Source organism: Canis lupus, chromosome 4 (assembly GCF_048164855.1).
Source record: "Canis lupus baileyi chromosome 4, mCanLup2.hap1, whole genome shotgun sequence".
NCBI lineage: Eukaryota > Metazoa > Chordata > Mammalia > Carnivora > Canidae > Canis > Canis lupus.
In genome coordinates this window covers 32,217,700-32,239,400 of record NC_132841.1, presented here as the reverse complement: position 1 = coordinate 32,239,400, position 21,701 = coordinate 32,217,700, and the positions used below count along the sequence as shown (strand labels likewise).

Sequence of the window (21,701 nt, the reverse complement as noted above, 5' to 3'; positions counted from 1 at the left end):
TATTGATCATTCGTTTGGTGAAAACAAAGGATACAAAATTGTATGTGTGTTTTGCCTGCAACCTTGTAAAATACATAGGGACTGACTAAGACTCTTCCAACCAACACTAGACAGGCTCCCCTGAGCCTTCTTTTCTCCGGGGCCTTAACTTTGGCCTATAACAACCGTAGATCTGCTGCACGAATGACTTGGTTCACTCATCCCCACACTACAAGACTTGAGTTTACTCTAATATAGTCTCTCCCGCTTTTTCTTAATAGCCTCTAATAGCTCAAGTCTAGAATGACCCTAACCTTCCTTAAAATGCCTTCCTGAAAAACAAAAACAAAAATGAAAAACCTCAAAGCCTCCAAAAGAATTGAGTTTGTTCAATCCCCAAGGAAAGGCCCCTGGCCTCCCCTTCTTGGAGCATTTACTTAAAAGGGGCTTGTAACCATAAACTGCCCCTGGTCATTTTGAGATATCTATGTCTCTCCTCCAACTCAGGGGTTTCTTTCTCAGGGACCTGAAAGCCAAATCCTTGACATGGAATTAGGAAGGATTGGATCTCTGTCTTCCCATGTCTGTGGAGGTGCGGAGCCCTCCGCTCCATTGGTCGCCTGCTAACACACAGCTGGCGTGTGCCCGACCAGCTCTGTGGTTTTTCACTTCTCTGACTCTTCCAAGACTCTGCTGCTTCCTGGCCCTAGTCCTTCCTTCTCCCTTTAACGCAGCCATCACTTCTGTACAAACTGAAGTCCAGTTCAGGTCGTGCTGGACTTTCTCCTCTAATGCAATAATGCATTACTGGTTAAAATCTGTCCTTACTACCTTAACGAGCGGCTGGCTTTGATTATGCTCGGCAGGTCCAGCTGCAAAGGCATCGAGACCCCTCATCACTGCACTGCTGTTCAGGTGGTGAGATAACACTCAGAAATCATTAGCAAAAGCATTCCTTCTGTTACAGAAAAGAACAGTCCCCACATAACTATGATTACACGACGAACAAAACTTAGCTGGGAAGCAATTCTGATTTATGAATTCCACACTAAACATCTAAGTACATCTGTTATGCATAGCAAATGGCAACTTTCTGGGTAATGATGTTTTAGAATCACAAATGATGTATAAATTCCCAGTGATTTGGGGGGCCATGAATATGTCCTGGGTGATTGTCTATTATACTCAAATACTACGCTTATACCATGGCCTTTGTTCCTTCCTTTTGTGTCTCTGAATCCGGAAGTGCAATCTTGTATGAGGGCAAAGGATTGCTACCCTGAGAGGAATATTTCAGTATGTCTTGGATGATATTTGCTTGTCTTTAATTAAGTGTTTTGTGATACATCTCAGAAATGATTAAAACAACTTTTAGAAAGAACGTGAGATTCAAAGAGCTTGCATTTCAAGTTCTGGTACCTATTCAAGGTCCAGTCTCAGGAAACACTGACGCTGGCAATACAACTCTCCCTTCCCACCTGTCTTACCTTTGACATCTCTCACACCACTTACCTTGGAGTTGCTTGAACATCATATACATTCTCAGGATTCCATGGCTTCATCATTTTTCTGTTTTTCCTACTCTTTTTATCCTTTGCTCCTTTACTACCTGATGAGGCATTCACTCATCCCCCTCCCTTTGGTCCCTTCTTCAACCAATGGCAATGTCATCCATCTCAGGCCACATACCCCCTGTCTTCTGGTGTCTGTATCTCTTACCACAGATAAGTTCCCATAAGGTAGGGAGCATTATACCCCTGGTGCCCAGCACAATTTTCCACACAGAGTAAGAATGTAATAAATCATTGCGGAACAAAACAACTGAAGCACTTTTGGCTTCCAGAGATCGATTTATATTGCAGATGGTAATCTAAAGCTGAGGTTTAATTTTTCAGTTTCATCCTGTATATGTGCATGTGCACACACACACACAATCGCACGATGATTTAAGGAAAAATCTAAAGTAATGAAAAAAATATATACAAGTCTGATTCCCAGCTCCCCATCCCCTCTGAGCCCTGAGGTGGGCTGTGGGAAGAGATGTGTAGACAAGTAACTTACACTTTGCAGCTGGACATGGTTCTTCACCAAGCTCTCTGACTTTGCCATTGTGCTGGATGCCTTGAGGCTGTAGTTTTTACCACTTTGTGGTTCTTTCAGCTGCTCTTGGATTTGTTTAGCTTGTTTCCTGCAGAGATAAACAAACAAATGCATAAATAGTTACATCAGTTTATTCGACTCATATTTTGGGGGTTCACTCATTCCCAACATCTGTATTTGTCATGTGTTGAAAGCTGGAAAACTCAGTTAACAAAGAAAATCCTTCCTCCATGTTCAATCCACCAGCCCCATTAGATAACTTCTGATCTGGAAAGAAGCTGATTTTATCCATCAACATTCAGGTATTCACACCCAATGGTGCACCAAAGGCAGACAGAGGCATGATGCGCTGTCCTGGCCCCCAGGGATGCAAGAGGTTCCTGACCCTGAGTGCTCAGCTGTAAAGAATTAGAAATGCTCTGAAGTAATCAGTGGGAAAAACATATATACATCTATAATGTGTATACTTCCTCTTCCTCAATTTAGAAATAGCTCATTTATTGTTACCATTAGCCCTGAATGAAAAGACTTTTATTTCTACTTTGTAAATAATAATAAAAAATAGTTAACTCCTGCAAGAATTCCTACTATGTGTCGAGTGTCATTTTAAGTGTTTTCCATGTATCAACTCACTTATTCTTCATAATTCTCAATGATGAGAATTTACTCATTTTTTTAAATTTACTCATTTAATATACTCATTTAATATAGGACAAAACTGAGGCACAGAGAGGTTAAATAATTTCCCCAGAGTCACATCGCTAGTCAGTGGTGGGGCTGAATTTGAACCCAGCCCATCAGGCTGCATACCCTGCACCATTTGGGACTATCGAACCACTTGCCCATATGCCCACAGCTTTTCAGTGGGAAGGCTGAGACTGTTCTTGCATTTTGGACTCTGAGTAAAGTGCTCTTGACTGTATATGTGGAGTGACTTTGTTTAAGTCACACGGGCTATACTCGAAGGAGGCAACGCATCACTGCCTTATTGACTGCTCTCTTCCAAGGGCTTTACAGTAATTATCTACCAGCTGAAGATTCAGTGCCCGTACACACACACACACACACACACACACACTGCAGAACCATCCCACCCACCCCAAACATTTACCTCTTCCCACAAGATCCCTGTCAAGGACAAGGACACAGCCTTTGGTGGAGCGTGTGCACTGGCTTCCGCAGGGAGCTCTTCCTGAGAATGGGCTTGGGTATCAGAGGGGCTGGGATTTGAATCCCAGTCTGCCACCCACCACGTCTGCTTTGAGTCCCTAAATCAAAAAGATTGTTTTTGCTAAAGCTTCCTGAGCCTCGGTTTCCTCATCTGTGCCCAGGGTTGCTTGAACATCATATACATTCTCATTGGAGAAGCTAACTTCCATGGATGCCGTGGGAACTGAACGTGAGGACACCTGTAAAGGGTTGGTCTGCTCCCCCTCTTGACATCTAGTGAGCACCAACTGCTAATGGGGCAGATCCTACAGAGGAATTAGAACATGGGCTCAGAGATAAAGGATTGTGTTAACTGCATCTCCCACAAGCACGTGAGTGTCTGCTGCCGGATTTGGGAGCTCTGAGCATCATTAACTCTTTTGAATTTGCAGCAGCAATGATGTAGCTCTGTGTGTTTAAAAATTTCCTATATCTTCTCAATTGTTTGGGGAGCTCTTATCCCCAGTACTTTTGGTTGCTTTAATCCAGTTGTAATAACCTATCTGTTTCCTAACAGCTAATCTGTAGCCTTTTGTTAAAAATAAATCTATCCTGTCAGCATTTTATGAAGCACATTATAGCCACAAAATCCCCCTGATGAAGGAAATAGGCTATCAGGAGGTTCCACCCGAGGAAATCATCGTGAGGTGGTAAAAGGGGGCTTGGCACAGAGGAAGGACCCCGTTACTCTCCTAAGGATTAGATAGTAGGAACAGTAACTATCTTTTCAGTAATTCTATAATTCAGTGTCTGGGAAACGCCAACTGCTAAAGGAACTTTCCTCGTAAAAATGTGTGACTGCAATTTCCTAAATCCTTGTATAACTTGCTTTCCTTTCCTGGCTTTGCACTTAAGTCCCGACTCACTGATAATCCAGAGATAAATGGGCTCTCTTTTCGGAACCGGCCTCCTCCTCCATCATCCCGACCCCATCCCAAACACACCTATTTTTGCTCTTTCCTCCTTCACCCAGCAGATGGGAACCAGGACATGAGAAGCTTCGGGTTGCAATTCCATTATGTCCCTCAAAGAGCCGCTGCTCTGGGAAAGAGCAGACACAGGTGCTGCACACTGGCACCCTACGAGCCTAACAATGTCAGGGGTGATATTTTATAGTTCACTGAGTGTTAAGTTTCTCTGGCCCAGTTCATCAGAACGGACTGACATGTCAGTGGGAGAGCATCAGGCATCACAGGTGCACTGGTGGGCGTGATGGGTAATGTGGCAGGCGGGCTCCGGGGGAAGCAGGCACTCAGGGGAGACACATGCGAGGTTTTTATCAGGGGAGGCAACCCCCATGAAGGCACTGGAAGGGGAGCAGGACTGGGCCAATGGAGAAACTGGAACATAATGCAGTCTCAGCGGAGAACTCTGCAAATCCCATGGGGGCGCTCTGAAGCTGGACGGCCTTGCCCCCTAGGTTCGGGCAGAGGCCTGGGCTTCAGAACCTCACACTGACCTGTCATGGGAGGTGGGCTATCTCAGGTCAGAGCAAGGCAACTTTTATCATGTTTGTTTTAGCCACTGGAGGACTAAGATCTTCACTGCTCAAGAGAACTGAAGCTGCAAATCACAGCATCCGCTGCCCATCTTTGAAGGGCTTTGCTTGGGCTGAAGTCAGTCAGGACTGACTTTTACTGGGTGCACCAGTTTTCCTTTTTGTTCTTCTGCTTTTTTCCCCCCCAGTCATGATCACTATTTGTCCTGGCTTTTGCCTCCTGGAACATTTCCTGTCCTATCCCAATTCTTTTTTTTCGAGCTGACTTGTGTTGCCCTTCCGAAGTCTACTAAGGACTCCTACAGGCAGCCTCACACTTCTTTCCCATATGAGTTGAAAGCAAGAAGAAACCTAGAAGAGTTGCCACATGAGCCCCATCAACCTGATCTGAATAGCTTAACTAATAGTCCCATTAACCTCTTATGGGAATATAAGGGCTTATTGGAAGTGATGAGAGGAGGATTGCTTTCATCGTGTCCTTTAGCATTGTGGAGGTTCAATTAACTCAGGAAATCCTCTCAATCCAAGGTGTTGATCACTTGCACCTCATCATGCTATCCACCTTCAAACTCTCATCTGCTGGCGATGTGCTGTAATAGTCCCTGTGGCGAGGTCATGTCATAGTAAGGGTCACAGGACAATTGACGAGAGTGGCAGGATCTAAGGAAATATAGGAACTGAAATAATCAATGATCCAAGGGAATGTCAGCTTGTGGGTAACTCCTGACTTTCTCTGGCTAGGAACAGTATATCCCAGAATATAGAATACTGGCTCAAGTGCATTTATTTAAAAACCAGTGATGGAGAGTCCCCAGAATCCTGGAAGACTTGGCAAAATGAAGTCAAATAAATGATACACACATTAACAACTTTATAGTATGTGTGAAAGTAAGGAAACGTCAAGATAGCGGCTGTCTATGCTGCTATCCCTGAGATCTGGGGATGGGAATTAGAAAGTCCACGAGTGAGTGGAAAGAAACATAGGCCAGGGTGCTTTAAAACTTTACATGACTTTCAGCTAAATAGATTAGATGCTCGGTGTAAGGTGTAGCCTTCCTCTCAGGCTAAGAAAAATAAAGGAAGACCCCACCTGGAAATGGTGCTAGAAGAAAATACACTTTGGCTCTCTAATGAGAAATAGAACTCCACTTGGAAAAGGTTTCAATTCTTATTATTACTTTATTATTCCCACATTTTCTTATTTATTTAATTTTTAATAAAAACCTGTCCCAGCTGGGCAGGCAGAAAGACAACATTCTGATTAGTGTTCATCCCCTGGCTCCCTTGTCGGAGTCGCCCATAATGAATGATGTTGAGCAGTGTTTCCATTAAACCCGGACACCTCACTGAGCCCCAGGAGGAGGTGTTTGTCTCAGAGCCCACGTGCTGCCTGGAGAGGGAGAGATTGACAGCCCTGAAGATAGAGGTCCTCTAGTTATCCAACGGCTCTCCGCTCTTGTGATTGTCATAATCAGTCTTTCCCTTAAATGTGGTACAACTACAAATTATACTCTAAAAATAAGTGATTAACCACCACTTGATGGTAATTTGCTTATTGTTAAATACACAATTTCTTCCCTGTACACAGCACTTGTGGAGAGACCCTTCTAACACCCTGCCGTGCGTGATTATCCCTCTCGTGCTCCAATGCATGCTCTTCACTTTGCAGTCACCCAGCTTCTGAAATCTAGTGTGGAAAATCGTAGGTGTTAACAACAGCAAGGCTTCATTATTTACTCTTTGGAACACGATGCTGTGCTCTATATAGTGTTATCCCATTAATCCCCCACAAATTCTATAAGGTAGATATCATTTGGGGCCATATTTTACCCAAAAGGAAACTGAGGCTAAGGGACTGGATTTGATTTGCCTAATAATATGCAACAAGCAAGAGGCAGCCTGGTGATTTGAATGCAGGTATGAGTGGCACGTGTAATTCCTGACCACATGCCGCATCTGCTCCCTAGAGCACACAAAGCGCTCAGGGCTGCACCAGGCCATGGTATTCTTGATTTACCTTAAACGGTTTCCCTTTCCATTATCTAGCGGGAGGACCGTGGGAGCCAATGTAGCAGAGTGGTTTAGAGCATGCAATTTTGAGTATGACTGTGGAAATTCAAAGACCCTGTCTGCATAGCTTTGACAAATTAATATTTCAAAATTAAATTCTGTTATTATTTGAAAAATGCAGCAATAATGAACAATTCCCATTGTTGTGAGGATTGGCGGATAATGCATGCAAAGCCCAGTGTCCCTGACAAAGAATAAGTTCTCAAAAATGAACACTAATAACTGTCACAGCCAAGAGTTGCCTAGGAGACGTGACAATTAAATATGATGTGGTATCCTAGATGGGGGCCTGGAACAAAGCATATTAGGTAAAAACTAAGGGAATCTGAAAGTATGAACTTCAATTAGTAATAGAGTATGAATATTATTTCAGTAATTGTGACAAATATAACATATTAGTGTAAGACATTCATATTATGGGAAACTGGGCCGGGATATGTGGGATCTATCTACACTATTTTCACAGTAATTCTGAAAATCTAAATCTATTCTGAAATAGTTCATTAAAAAATAATAGTTACTAATTATGGATTCATACCCGAGTTTCCATTATTTTTTAAAATAGTAATTGCCGTTCTTTTTTAAGATCAACATATACAATGTGCAGACAGGTGTCATAGACTACGTCTGGAAATGGATCAATTTTTAGAAGAGCAAATGGGTAGACAAATATAGGTCCAATGAAAAGCAGTTACACTTGGACTTGCATTTCAGACAAGCTGTAGGAACAGAATCTGTGCCAACTTCTTAAGGCTTGCATGACTTAAATAAAATTTCCATAAATAAAAAAAATTGTTATTAAGGTTCATTTGGAATAAATATATTTGTATGTATATATAGATATGTAGATATTTTATTATACTTTATTAGTTAAAAATAAGCACCTTTATCAGCATTTAGGTTTCATTTTTTTAAGTTTATATACTTATCTACTTAAGTAATTTCTACACCCAATACTCAAACTCACAACCCTGGAGATCAAGAGCCACAGGCTCTTCTGACTGAGCAGCCAGGTACCCCAGAGGTTTCGATTTCTTAGCAAGGGAAGTATAGATGTGCTTGCCAACTGTCAAACCAAAGATCTTACAGTATTCATATTTCATATTTGGCTGAAACCTTTATGGGTATCAGGTGAAAATAGTATGAAAGGAAAAGTGTGGTTTGCTTTTTTTTTTTTTTCAGGAAAGTCTAGATATTTTTTATAATACTTAGGTCTACAGCAGTAGACCTCTCTGTTCAGAAGTGTTAACCCCTTAGTGGCAGGCAGACACTGAGCCTTTACTTTTGGAAGGTAATCAAAAATTGGAAAGAACATAGTGTTCATGATCACAGGGAAGAATTTTCACTCTGTGCACCGAAGATAAACCACACACACACACACACACACACACACACACACACACACAGACCTATGTACATGCTGCATATACTCCTCACAGTCCATAAGAGATTCTAAGTTATTTGTAGATGTTTGATGGACCCATTTGCCCAAGATCCCTCTGCCTGGAGCAGAGACTGTAAGGTTAAAGAAAGACAAAGTGCTTTCTCTGAGAAGTAACCTTTTAACATTTGAAAAAAGATGGTCTTACTTGCTTTTGAAGTAGAATGCTGCACAGAACATGCCCACGATGACAATTCCAAAGATGATACAGGAAATTGACAGCACCTGCCTCTGATAAACTTCTTCACTCTCTGTGAATTTGAAAAACAGAATTAGAATGGGTGTTAGCAGGGCACTTGAGTTGGTAGGAGCTTTTCAAAGCAAACTTTTTTGTCCCTGTCATGAATAGGAAAACACGAAGAAGTTATTGTGATTCAATTTCTTGGCAATCATTGACAGGCTAGCGGGTTGTTATTTTTTATATATGTATGGTTAAAAAACACTTATCCATGGGTATCACAATTATGACTCTTATTATCAAAAGACATTCCATAAATTTAGCACATACTGGGACATGTTTTTGAAACTATGGTGGGGCCCAAAATAACCTTCAAGAGAAACAAATATGTGTCCACCAGAACTTTCCTGTGCCAGTGAGGACTTCCAATTTATTTCACGTGATACTGATGTCACTGTATTTTCTGATCCGGTCCTCCACTATCTGTCTCCCATTCATCCATGCACTACTGTGATTGACATCACTAATGAAAGAGAAACTCAATATGTATGTGAACATTTATTCACCCATTCTTCACTTCCTCAATACCAATGATCTGGCACAGTCATCTCAACCACTATTACCAAGGTCATAACTTACAGCTTCTTATCACACGCAAACAAAAAAAACACCAAAAATTCAAAAATAAGCATGTCACTTTTTAGCTATTACCATTTACACTCTCAGCTCATTTCTGAAATATGTCTACAGAAACAGTTCTTCTAGCTCATCAAGACCTTTTTATCTATATATCTCATAACTTTCTATCTGTTAATTATCCTCGTCTTGTCTTCATTTTCTTTCTTTACACAGCAGAGAGACTATGATCCATGATTACAGTCATTCACTCTCTTGCAAATATCTTCAACTACTGTGTCTCTTTCTCCTTCCCTTTTACTCATTTGGCAGAATAACTGCATACAAATCCAAGAAACTGCCTTCTCTATACCTCTACCTTGAGCAGCTCAGAATTGGGAAGGAAGATTATCCAATCAGGAAGACGGGCATCAATAAAAGTTGACAAGGGCACTGCTTAAGTAGACCTCTATCTAAGAGCGACTAATGACCTCCTCAGCCTGCTTCTCAACTTTTCTGATTCCTCATACCTTCTCCACTCAAACATCTGACTTACTTTTCCTCACGTGCAGATCTCCAATATGTTATAAAAAAAATCTATATTGTATAAATCATCTCTATTTATAACACAAAATATACAAAATTCACTGCATCTGAATCTATTCTTCGTGTTTCTCTTCTTGACATGGTGCAGTAATTCTCAAACTTTACTGTGCAGCAGATTCACATTGAGATTGCCACCTACTTTCTCTCCTAGAGTTACTGATTAACTAGGTATTAAGTGGGGACAGAATATTTGCATTAAAAAAAAAGTTTCAAAAAAAAAAAAGTTCCAAGGTGATTCTGATGCTGCTGGTCTGTGAAACATACTTTAAGAACCAGTGAATAGACTAAAAATGCTTAGAACATGCATCAACCATGTAAGAATAGGGGAGATTTTGATGTTGTTGTTAATGCCAACATGGTATGGGATCCATTTTGGACCTTCTAAATCAAAATATGTAAAAGAATGTTTCAGGTATATGCATGCACACTAAACTTAGAGAATGATTCAGTTGGAGAAAGTGCTATATTTTTGTCAAAGACTAGTTCCTCTGGATCCCATTGTCTTCTATCATCTTGGGGTCTTCTCATCTCTTAAAATTGAAGGGAAGGGAACACATTACAACTCATTCTGTGATACCACCATTACCTTTATGCCAAAACCAGACAAAGACATAAAAAGAAAACAATGTATTTACATATGTCTCTGATTGACAGGAAAAATTCTTAACAAAATTTTAGAAAATCAAATCCAATAAGATATTAAAAATGATACATCATGCTCAAGTGGGATTTATACAAGGAATACAAGGCTGGTTTAATATTTTAACATTAATCAATGTGACTCACAATTTTAACAGTCAGGAAAAATTATTTAATTATCAGATTAGAGGGAAAAATTACTTAACAGAGTCTAATATTCATTCTTCATTATGTCTTTCAAAAACTAAGAATAGAAGGGAACCTCTTCATCCTGATAAAGAGTATCTATAAATAATCTACCTAATTGTAAAAGACAGAATGCTTTTCCCTTAAGATGAAGGATACAGCAGAAAAATCTACTCTTACCACTTCTATTTAACATTGTACTGGAGGCTTAGTTAATGGAATAAGGCAAAAATAGAAATTAAAGTCATTCAGTTTAGGAAAGTAGAAAGAAAATCACCTTTGTTCTCAAACTATATGATCATGTATGCAGAAAAGCTGATGGAATCTACAAAGAGCTAATGTAAACAATAAATAAGCTTAGTAAGTTTTCAGGGTAGAAAGTTCCAAGGTAGACAATACAAAAATTAAATGCATGTCTATTTAATAGCCAGAAATAATCAGAAATTGAAATGAAAGTATCACTTACAGAAGCATCAAAATACATAAAGTACAAAGAGGTAAATTTGGCAAAAGATACACAAGGCCTATACACTGAAATCCACCATACATTTAAAGAAGCCTAAATCATTGGAGAGATATATCAAGTTTATGAATTAAAAGATTCATTATTATTAAGATGTTACTTCTCCCCAAGTCGAGGGATAGACTGAGTGAAATTCTATTTGAAGTCTCAGGAGGCATTTTGCTGTTGTAGAAATCAACAAGATGATTCTAAATGTAATATGGAAACACAAAGGATCTGGAGTAGCAAAACAACTTTTTCATAACCAAGAGAACAAAATTAAAGTGGTCAAACTACTTTAGTCCAAGACTTAACATAAAACTATAGTAATCAAGGCAAGGTGGTATTGGCCTATTTATGGCAGATAAATCAATGGAACAAACAACAAAGTCCAGAAATATATGCAAACATATGTGGCCAGTTCATTTTTGATACAGATGCCAAGGCATTAGATGGGAAAAGGGTATTTTCAAAAAATGGCATTGTCACAAGAGCATAGCCATTTCCACTGAAATGAACCTTGACCCTAACTTTATGCCTTATTCAAATATAAATTTATGAAGAATAGTAGATCTTAATATATTATTTCATGCTATGAAACTACTAGAAGAAAATGAAGAAGAAAATCTTACTAATTATGGATTTGACAAAGATTTCTTAACTATAACCTAAAAGATACAAGGTGTGAAAATTTTTAAATCAATAAAATGAACTTCATCCAAATTAACAATGTTTAATCTTCAAGACCATTATGAAAATGAAAAAAAAAAAAGACAGGGCACATTCTGGGGAAAAAAATCTGCACAATACATACTCAACAATAGACTTGTGTCTATAATATATAAGAATCTCTTATTATTCAATAATAGGAAGACAAACAATCCAGTTTAAAAATGGGCAAAATATCTGAATGAACACTTCAAAGTGTTCAAAGATATCTAGATGGTAAATACATAAGAAGATGCTCAACATCATTAGTCATTGTAGACTTGAAAATTAAACTATAATAAGATATATAGCATTACTACTCAGCAGTTTAGCGCCGCCTTCAGCCCAGGGCCTGATTCTGGAGACCTGGGATCGAGCCCCACATCGGGCTCCCTGCATAGAACCTGCTTCTCCTTCTGCCTGTGTCTCTGCCTCTGTGTGTGTGTGTGTGTGTGTGTGTGTGTGTGTGTCATGAATAAATAAATAAATAAATAAATAAATAATCTTTAAAAAAATCACTAATATTAAAGGTTGACCATATCAAGGGTGTGAACAATTTGTATTCTCATGTAATTTTGGTAGAAATGAAAAATGGTATGATCACTTAAAAATAGTTTCACAGAAGGTTATGCACATAAGTACCTTATGACACAGCCATTCCATTCCTAGATATTTACCCAAGACTAATGCAAGCACATGTTCATTATGTACATAAATATTCATAGCAGCTTTACTTGCAATAGCAAAAAAAAAAAAACCCAAAAAAACAAACAAACAAAAAAAAAAACAAAATAAAATAACAACAACAACAAAAAAAACCCTGGAACAATCCAAAAGCCCATTAACAGGTAAATAAATAAACACATTGTGGTATAGTCATACAATGGAATCCTACTCAGCAATGAAAAGGAATTAATTAGTGATATAAGCAATTCTACATGGGAATCTCAGAATAATGAGGTTGAGTGCAATAAGTCAGACAAGAAAAAGGGAAAAAGGTGCACCTGTTGTGCTATTATAGTTCTATAATATCCTGGAAAATGGAAACTAATCTCTAGTAGCAGAAAGCATGTGAGTGGATAGCTGGGGTCAGGAGAAGGGAGGAGGAAAGAGACCACAAAGTGACACGAGGAGACTTCGGAAAGTCCTTGATATGCTCATTGTCTCAAATAGGATGATGTTCTCATGATGAATATTAATGTCAAAATCTATCAAATGATAAATTTTAATTAAGTGCTTGATTTTATATTGCAAATATAGAAGCAAGTCTTGTAGCAAAACATTAATCCTGGGGGACAAAAGGGAATAGAGAAGTTTATGCATAATGTTAAAAAATATATGCCTGATACAACATGGTCTACCCATACTAACTGGTGTCTTTTTCTTCCACCATGTTTAACATTCAATTCTTTAGAGTCTCAATATATACTCTTCTCTTTCTCTCTCCTGACTGTAATTCTTATATTTGTCCTTTAAATGTCTACTCACTCTTTTGGTCTCAACTTAAGAGTCATTAGCTCAAAGAATCTTGCACTGCACTGTAAGCTCCATTGGTGCGAGGGACTGTGTTTTTCTTGATTTATTTGTTTGACTCACTACCATTTCCCCATCACCTAGTGCACAGCTTCTTACACAGTGGATACTGTAAGACTTATTGCCTAGGGAGTAAGTAGATATTTCTGCCTTTATAAGGATTTTCTGCTTTAAGTTGTGTATGATATTTCAAGTCTCACCTGGGGATGCTCTTCAGGTTTATCATGTCTCTTTTGTCTACACTATGTCCTCCTTGGCTTTCCACAAATGCTCTTTTCCTGAGCAACCACCTGTAACTGATCGTACCCATTCCTGAAATCCACACCTGGCTCCTCTCAGCGGGGCTTTCCCATCCAAACCTGGCCTCCTCACTGCAACCCTGTACTCACAAAGTCCTTTTCAGAGGGCAAAGTGTCATAGGAGAAAATGGGGAAGCCCCATGTTCCCAGGCCTCAGGAGATACTGCAGCATGATCTACTGACAGGTAAATACTCTTACTGTTCATGTTCTTTTCCATACCATCTGTTTGTTATCCCCTGGCTTTCTGGGTGATTTTCAGGTTGCCTGGTCAGGCTTCAAGGAAGACACTCTGGATGTGTTGGATTTGAGTGTTCTCAACACTTTCCCTGCCTGCACTGGTACATCGCCTGGTTTTATGTTCTGGCCTAGTTTCACTCAGTGCTGATTCCAATTCATAGTGAGAAACCTAGGCAGAGGGTTGGCTCACAGACACAGAATTCCCAATACCATGACTTTCTGGGGTTCTTTCAATATGACCCAGAAGCTTCCAGAGCCAGCTGAAATGAGTCCATGACTTGTGATGTTCCTCTAACAGCAAAATCAATTGCAGTAATTCATCTTTAATTAGAAAAATAGATATGAGACACAACAGATCTAGATGTAAACCTATGCACAGAGCCTGATTTCTAGGACTTAGTTTATTTTTTCTTTGTTTTTCCTTTCCTGATACCATGCATTATATCCTCTCTTTAAATATGACTGTACATTTTTGTTGTCCTTTTTCCTGCAGAACTTTACTAGGACACAATGATTTAGAAGAACTAGCCCTTCTTCACTCCCATCTTAGACTTTATTTCCATTTTATTCAGACTGAAGTATGAGAAAACAGAAATTAAGCCTAATTTCTGAATAAATGAAGAGGGGCAATCATGTGGCTCTGGCAAGCCTTCTTTGACATTTGTAATTTGGCAAAATTCAAATTAAAGGAATAAAAAATGTGTCACTGAGACCTTGTTTGGGCATATTGTCATCTTAAAGAATGTCATCTTTTCCATCCCCACATTTATAAGCTCGTTAAACTTTCCAATTGAACTTGGAAACAAATAAGTAGTTGTACCAACTATAGAGAATTTCATCTCATTTAATTGTTGTGAGTTGATGACTGTAATGGAATAAGCGTGACTTGCATGTGATAATCTACCCCACCCTGCCTCTGCCAATAAAAAGAATTATGAAAATGATGGATAATAATACTCATTAAAACAAAAAAATAAGACTGTCTACTAAGCTGAATGATTTCCACATAAAATCTATGTACTGTTTCTATTCTTATTTGAAGCTAGTCAAATATAGCCTGGGGAAATGCACAAAATCAATTCTGAGTTTAAATCAAGAGTGAAATTAAAATTCTGAAGACTGTGAGTGAATTTATAGACACAGGTGTAGTTACAGTGACGGTGCTATCAATGCCTTTGATTCACAGAGTGTCACCCAAGAACTAGCATGGGTGAGGTGTAAGAAACAAAGGTTTGAGAGTCTGGCAATTTTGGATTTAACTTTAATTTTAACCACATTTAATATGAGCAACCACAGATATATTACTTTATCTTTATAAACTTTAATTTCCTATCTGAATAAAGGCAATGATATGAAATACTGAGTGTAGTAAGTGTTATAATAAGGAGGTAAATAATGCTACAAAAACAAATAGTATGGAAAACTGACCCAGTCGAAACCAGAGATCAGAGATCTCAAGTATAACATTAGAGGCCGATCAGATAAGAGTAATGGGATGTGGAGAGTGGTCCAGGAAAAGGAAGCAACTTGTACAAAGGCTCTGTGGTAGGAAATAACATGGCATGCTCAGGAATCTGGAAGTTATCTACTACCACAGGGCCTTTGTACAAGTCATTTTCCTTAGCAGGTTAGCAGAACAACACAAAGGCAACGGGGACATGGTGCACAATGAACATGTCATCACAACATCAGAAGGTACCAAAGGATCTGAAAGGAGAGGAACATGATATGATGAAATATTTATGTTCCTTGTATATGCAATATGTAGGGAAGATTAGAAGGAATAAAATAAATGCAGAGTCCCGTTAGGAGGCTATTAAATTAGCTCAGGTAAGAGATGATGATGTTTGTATGAGTAACGACCATGGTGGAGAGAGGAATAAACAGAAGTAAAAAGCACTTAGATTGAAAATACCTAAGGGACTAGATAATGGTGCTCTTAACTAAGATAATATATTTTGGAGGAGGTTGAAACTTGGAAGGAAAGATAACAAGCTTAGTTTTGGACTTAGTGGGTTTTGAAAGCCTGTAAAATGTCTAAGTGGAGATGTAAAGTAGACATTTAAATATGCAGATCTGGGCTACGAGGAGGTGACAGGGTTCTGCAAACAAATGTCTAGGGGTTAAACATGTAACTGATACCCAGTGTTTTGATAAGATGGCCCTTGAGAAAATACAGAGTAAGAGGGGAACAATGTCTAAGAGCTTTGAGGGACTCCAAAATTTCACGGAAGGACAGAGAAGAATCCTATAGAGGAGGGACCACCAGGCAGGCAAAGCCAAAAATGGAAAAAAAAAAATCCTTGAAATAAACATAATAACTAAGCATGATAGTAGCATGGAAGAAAATATAGAGGGTTTTTCTAAAGGTGCAGGCTATTGAATGATTGGGGGGAGGCGGTGAATAAGATGACATCCTCTACTGCAGGGACCTTGAGGTCACCGAGAACTGCACAAGCTCTCTGTGGAATCTTGAAGGGGGCCCCGTGACTCCGTGGGGGCCTCTGTCATGTATCTTTCAAGAACCTCAAGGCAAATGCACCTTCCCCAAACCTGTCGTGTCTTCAAACCACTTCAGCCTGGAGGCAGAAGCTAGAATTCCACCTAATTCCAGAAAGCAGAGAACGCCTTCTTTGTGTAAATTGAGGCTACCGTTAACTTCATTACAGAGACCTCGGGAGGACTGAATGAGTCAAGATGTATGGGATGTTTCCACACCTACCCCTGAGTGCTCACTCACTGTGAGGCTGACCCATATAAAATCGCCATGGGAAGGCGCAATAGCTGGCAATCATTGGCAGTTTATTTTGGTTTTATCGGATACACGGTAACTGTTATTATTCTATGGGATTTCACTCTATCTTTAAAGACCCAGATTATAAAGTCCTTTTTGAGGGTGGAACTAATCTTTGGTTAAATAAGAATCGGTAAGTGATGTTTGGATCGTTCCCCCACCCCAAACTCTATTCTTTTTCCTTTTCTCTAATGCACAGAACTCACTCTTTTCTTTTTATAGGATCATATCTCAGGTTATAAAGGTGAAACTAGAGAAAGCAATGCTACAGTGCAGTTTCAGAAACCGACATTGGCCCAGTGGAAAAAAGTCCTCCTTGGCAAATAGTCTGGCCCGAGCCCCTGGAAAGACCAGGGACAGCCATCTCACTCAGGGAACAGTATGGTTGGCTGGTGCGGATGCCTGGGTGTCAACCCCAGCTACAGCTTTCTTTATCCTCCTCTCCCATCCATTGTCTTTACAGATAAAATGAGAAAAACATTACATACCTCCCATCTTTGTTTAGGGATTCAATAGGTGAGCACAGATAGTGTCTAGGATAATAGATGGCATACAATGGATGCACAAAATGCTAGTTTCCTTTCTGTCCCCTCAACCCTCTTCCCCTCCCCCCCCCAAATCCAGTGTTCACAGTAAGAATAGACCTATAAAACACTCCACTTATCTTAGAAAAAGCTAGCCTTATCTACAAGCTGTCAGTGACTTCCTGGCTCTGGCCCCCACTGCCTGCTCTCTGGGACCTGTCCTGAAGGAATTTACTTTCATGTCATTTTCTTTACTTACAGTTCCTTATACTTTTGCTCTTGGTAACTAGATTTTTCAACTAGTGTTGCTGAATTTCCTACCCTGATGTTTTAGAGGATATGATGCAAGCGGTTCTCCTTGGGGCATGGGCTGTCTCACAGTCTCCCTCATGTATACCCTTTGAGAAGAAAAGTATGCTCTTTGATCTCAGAGACAAAGAATCTTTGGGAAGCTTGTTGGCTACAGCATTGTCTGCTAAACCAGACGGCTCACAGTCGAGGTCTCGGTGTGTAAAACTTCTTGCTAGAATGCTTCTGGAAACTCTAATAGTCTTTAGAATTCTGGAGGTCCCTTCACAAACACTTGTTGAGTTCTACTATATAGAAGAAAAAAAATGATACCCAAAGAAAATCATCAGCTTTCTTAAATCATTTCCCTTAGGAAGTCTCTATATTAAGGATTTAGAGGAATGGATGACCTTGATGACTTCTCTCTGTATATGTTAGGGAATGCAAAATGTTCTAAATGGTAGCTCCATGTCCCGATCAAGTATGGGGCCCTAGGATTTCACTGCCTGCTGGGAAATTTTTCTTTGTATCACCAGTTTAAATTAAGTCTGTAAGACACCAAACTTAAGCATGATTTGCCTAAATGTATGGGCATCCAAGTAATGTGAAGCTCAACACAGACATGGACACACAGACACATAGACACACAGACACACAAATACCCATAAATCATACACAAGTACAAAAGCTTTTCTACCTAGACCACCTCATATTCAACATACACAAAGCAGACACCTTGTGGTGCCACCACTAGGTGTCAAATGCAAGCATGATTACTCCGATAGTTCATTCTAAAAGCACATGTAACAATACCACCACGGCTCTTTCTTATCTAAGGATTCATTATCAGGGGTCCTGTGGTGAAAAGTCTACACAGAGGAGCAAAAGTCAACATAATACAACAACATCCACTAATGATCTCACCATTTATAAGCTCGATCTGTGCCTAATTCTTGTATTTATCTCTAGTCATCAAGCCAACCTCATAATCTGGGTAGGTCAGTCTGTTCCTGATTGTAGGCCTATGACTTTTTTGGTCCCAGTTTTAACTGGATTATGTTTAAATGGATTTATTCCAGTATTAATGATTCTTGGAACAAGAGGGCTTCCTGATTTTTGTTCTTAAAAATCATCAAATGCTGAAGATAGATCAAAACATGAGGAGCTTGCAAGGAACTGCAAATGAACCTTAATCAGGAAATAGAAGAATATTTGGAAGGTGGATGTAGAAGAATATTTGGAAGGTGGATGTAGAAAAATATTTGGAAGGTGGGGTGTACACTTCTTTAACTTGAAGATGAAAATGAACAAAGGCTTAAATGGCCTGATGACTGCACTACTGAAGAAAAAAGAATGGTTTTTATTAAGGTAAGAGGGGTCCTGAAGGAGAATGAAAGGGATACTCACAGGTAGACAAACGGAATCAAACACACACTGGCAGGGTGAGGCTCCAAGAGAGTGTTTTATGAGGATATCAGGAAGATCAAACAAAGTCCCCAAGCCTTGCTGCAAGAATGTTGTTTGGGGGCTTCCAACACATGCACCTGCTTGCAGAGGAGTGAGATGACTGAGGGTGCTGAAACGCTCCATATCTTCAGCATGGCACAATTTCCACTTGGAAGAGCCCCCTTCCTTCTCTACTCGAGAAGCCCCACCCCCATAAGGGTGGAATTATGTCCCCCAAATGATGCTGAAGTACTAACCAGCACACCTGTGAATGTGACCTTCTTTGCACACAGGGCTTCTGCAGGTGAGCAAATTAGGATGAAGTCACTAGGAGGGACTTTAGACCAATTTCACTGTGTCCTTATCAAAAGAAGAGGGTTGGGCCCCGAGACGGATACACAGGGAGGAAGGCCATGTGAACATGAAGGCAGTACTTCCAGTCTGCACAACTGTGAGACAATGCTGTGTTTTTGTTATTGAACTGCTGGGCTGTGGTACCTTGCCATGGGCATAGCCCTAACAAACCGATACACTCACTGACCGAGAAAAACTCAGAACACATAGGATTCGGTCTGAAAATTCTCAAGAATTCCCTTCTACATCCCTTTTGTATCTTTCTGCAACTGCACACTATCTTGGACCAAAAATGCATGTATCTGTTTCCTTAAAGTCCAGACTGTGAGCCCCTCAAGAGCTCCTCAAGGGCAGGAGTACCATCTTCACTCTTGGATGCTTGTCCCCAGCACATGCTTGCCCTGCACAGGGGGGTGGGGGTACTCAACAGGCCTTTGTTAAAGTCAATAGCTACACAGGCTGGAGGTCTAATAACATTTTGCCAGTTGGGCTCTTTGCCTGGTGGGGTAATAAAACGGAGGCTATTCTTTCTTGGAGGGAGGTCCTTTTACCCCAAAGATATATTCTATTGCTCTGTGCAGTCCACTGTGGAAGGGCACCTTTTAAAATACTCTGAAAAAGTGAAATAATTACTTTATAACAAACTGTTGATATTCAAAATTATATTTTATCTTATTTCCATGCAAAATGCCATTAGATGTGCATTATCCATAAAATTTGATATTTAAGGGAAAATAACAGTTTAAATTCATAAACACATTTATTCTCAACCTGTAATTTCCTTTTCTTCCCCCCCCCGCCCCCCCACGCTCTCTAGCAAATAAACCTTTCCTGTAATAATCCCTTATCTCTCTCCTTCCTAAACAGTCAGCTCTGGCTGACTATAGATAAGTGAATGCTATAAAACACATTTAAAAAAAAATGAAAGGCCCTGGGTCTTCTCATTGGTATCTCTAACATGCACTGGCTTTCCAAGTGCTATTTCTCCCACAAATAAATTATAAGTAAAAGAGCAAATTGCATCAAAATAAATCTACGGGTGAGTTTTCAATGCTAAGGTAAAACCAGTCTTTGGCTTCTGGCTTCTCTGTTAAAAGGTCTGTGAACTCCATTTTTCCTGAACTTGTAATAACTGTCCCCCAACCCTCAGCTTTAACCCCAGTTTTTATCACTTAGGATTCCCTGTTCAGTGGCAAAGTCACATTCTACCAGCAAGACATGAGACTCCAAATGATAAAATGTCATTTCCTTGGCAATAGGGAGAATCTGACCTGGTGGTTTATAGGAATCTTTGAGTGTTTGACCTGTTTTGATAGAGCGGGAAGTCTAATCTTCTTAAGCCATTTGGAGCTTGCTACCCAAGAGAACGTCTGAGCCCAAGGTGATACCCAGCCCTCCCCAGGTTGGTCTAACGGACCTCCGCCTTCTTCAGCCAGGTACGATGCAAGCTAAAGGAATCTAACTCCATTTGTCCTAGATTGTAGGAGTGCCCCCTACATATATAAGCATCATCTACAAAGTCAGCTGTTTGCACAGCTGCTCAAGGCATTTTGCAGCATGTCTCATGCCCATGTTGAAACCGGCCCATCAGGGGCTGACCTAAGGCAGGCTGGGAATCAGCACAACACAGGTTTCTGGACCTGAGGTGGTGATCCTCTACCCCAGCCATATATTAGAAATACCTGGGAATCTTTTCGAACACACCTACAGTGGAACTCCACTTCAGAGAGGGAGATCTGAATTCCTATCACTGAGACTCTAGATTGGTATTTGTTCAATCTACCTAAGACATCCAGACGCAGGAAGAGAGGCACACACGCAGACACACACACACACACGCAAGGCAAAATTAACTTTGCTTATACATTTTTATTTCACCGAACACATCTAAAACAGTATCATTTCAACATGGAATCTATATAAAAATATTAATAAATTACTATATGTATATACATATAAACGTACTAAATTTTCCAAATCCAGTGTCTATTTGGTACTCGCAGCTCATCTCATTGTAGGCTGGCCACATTTCAAGGGCTCTGTGGTCACATGCAGTTAATGGTTACATGAGACAGTGTAGGTCAGACATGGATGACAGGGATCTGTTCCCAAGCCCTTTCCCTATTATTTATGTGAATTTGGGCAATTTTATTGCTCCTATCTGTGACTCAGTTTTTAGTTTTTTATTTTTAAAGTATTTTATTTATTTATTCAGGAGAGACACAGAGAGAGAGAGAGAGAGAGGCAGAGGGAGAAGCAGGCTCCATGCAGGGAGCCCAAGGCGGGACTCGATCCTGGGTCTCCAGGTTCAGGCCCTGAGCTGAAGGTGGTGCTAAACTGCTGAGCCACCCGGGCTGCCCTGACTCAGTTTTTATTTTTTATTTTTTATTTTTTATTTTTTATTTTTTATTTTTTTATCTTTTTAAATTTTATTTATTTATTTATTTATTTATTTATTTATTTATTTATTTATTATAGTCACACAAAGAGAGAG

At 39.8% G+C, this 21,701-nt stretch overlaps 1 protein-coding gene across 7 annotated transcripts in view; it reads right to left on the bottom strand.

The window, feature by feature from the left end:
- The window catches only part of NRG3 (neuregulin 3), a 1,035,395-nt gene that overhangs the window by 26,422 nt on the left and 987,272 nt on the right, over positions 1 to 21,701 (bottom strand). For all 7 annotated transcript variants that reach the window (XM_072823803.1, XM_072823805.1, XM_072823804.1 and 4 more), the window contains exons 5-6: positions 8,446 to 8,548; positions 2,041 to 2,167 (exon numbers count right to left, since the gene is read on the bottom strand). In XM_072823803.1, the coding sequence (XP_072679904.1) occupies positions 2,041 to 2,167; positions 8,446 to 8,548 (230 nt within the window). The remainder of the gene's footprint in view (positions 1 to 2,040; positions 2,168 to 8,445; positions 8,549 to 21,701) is intronic.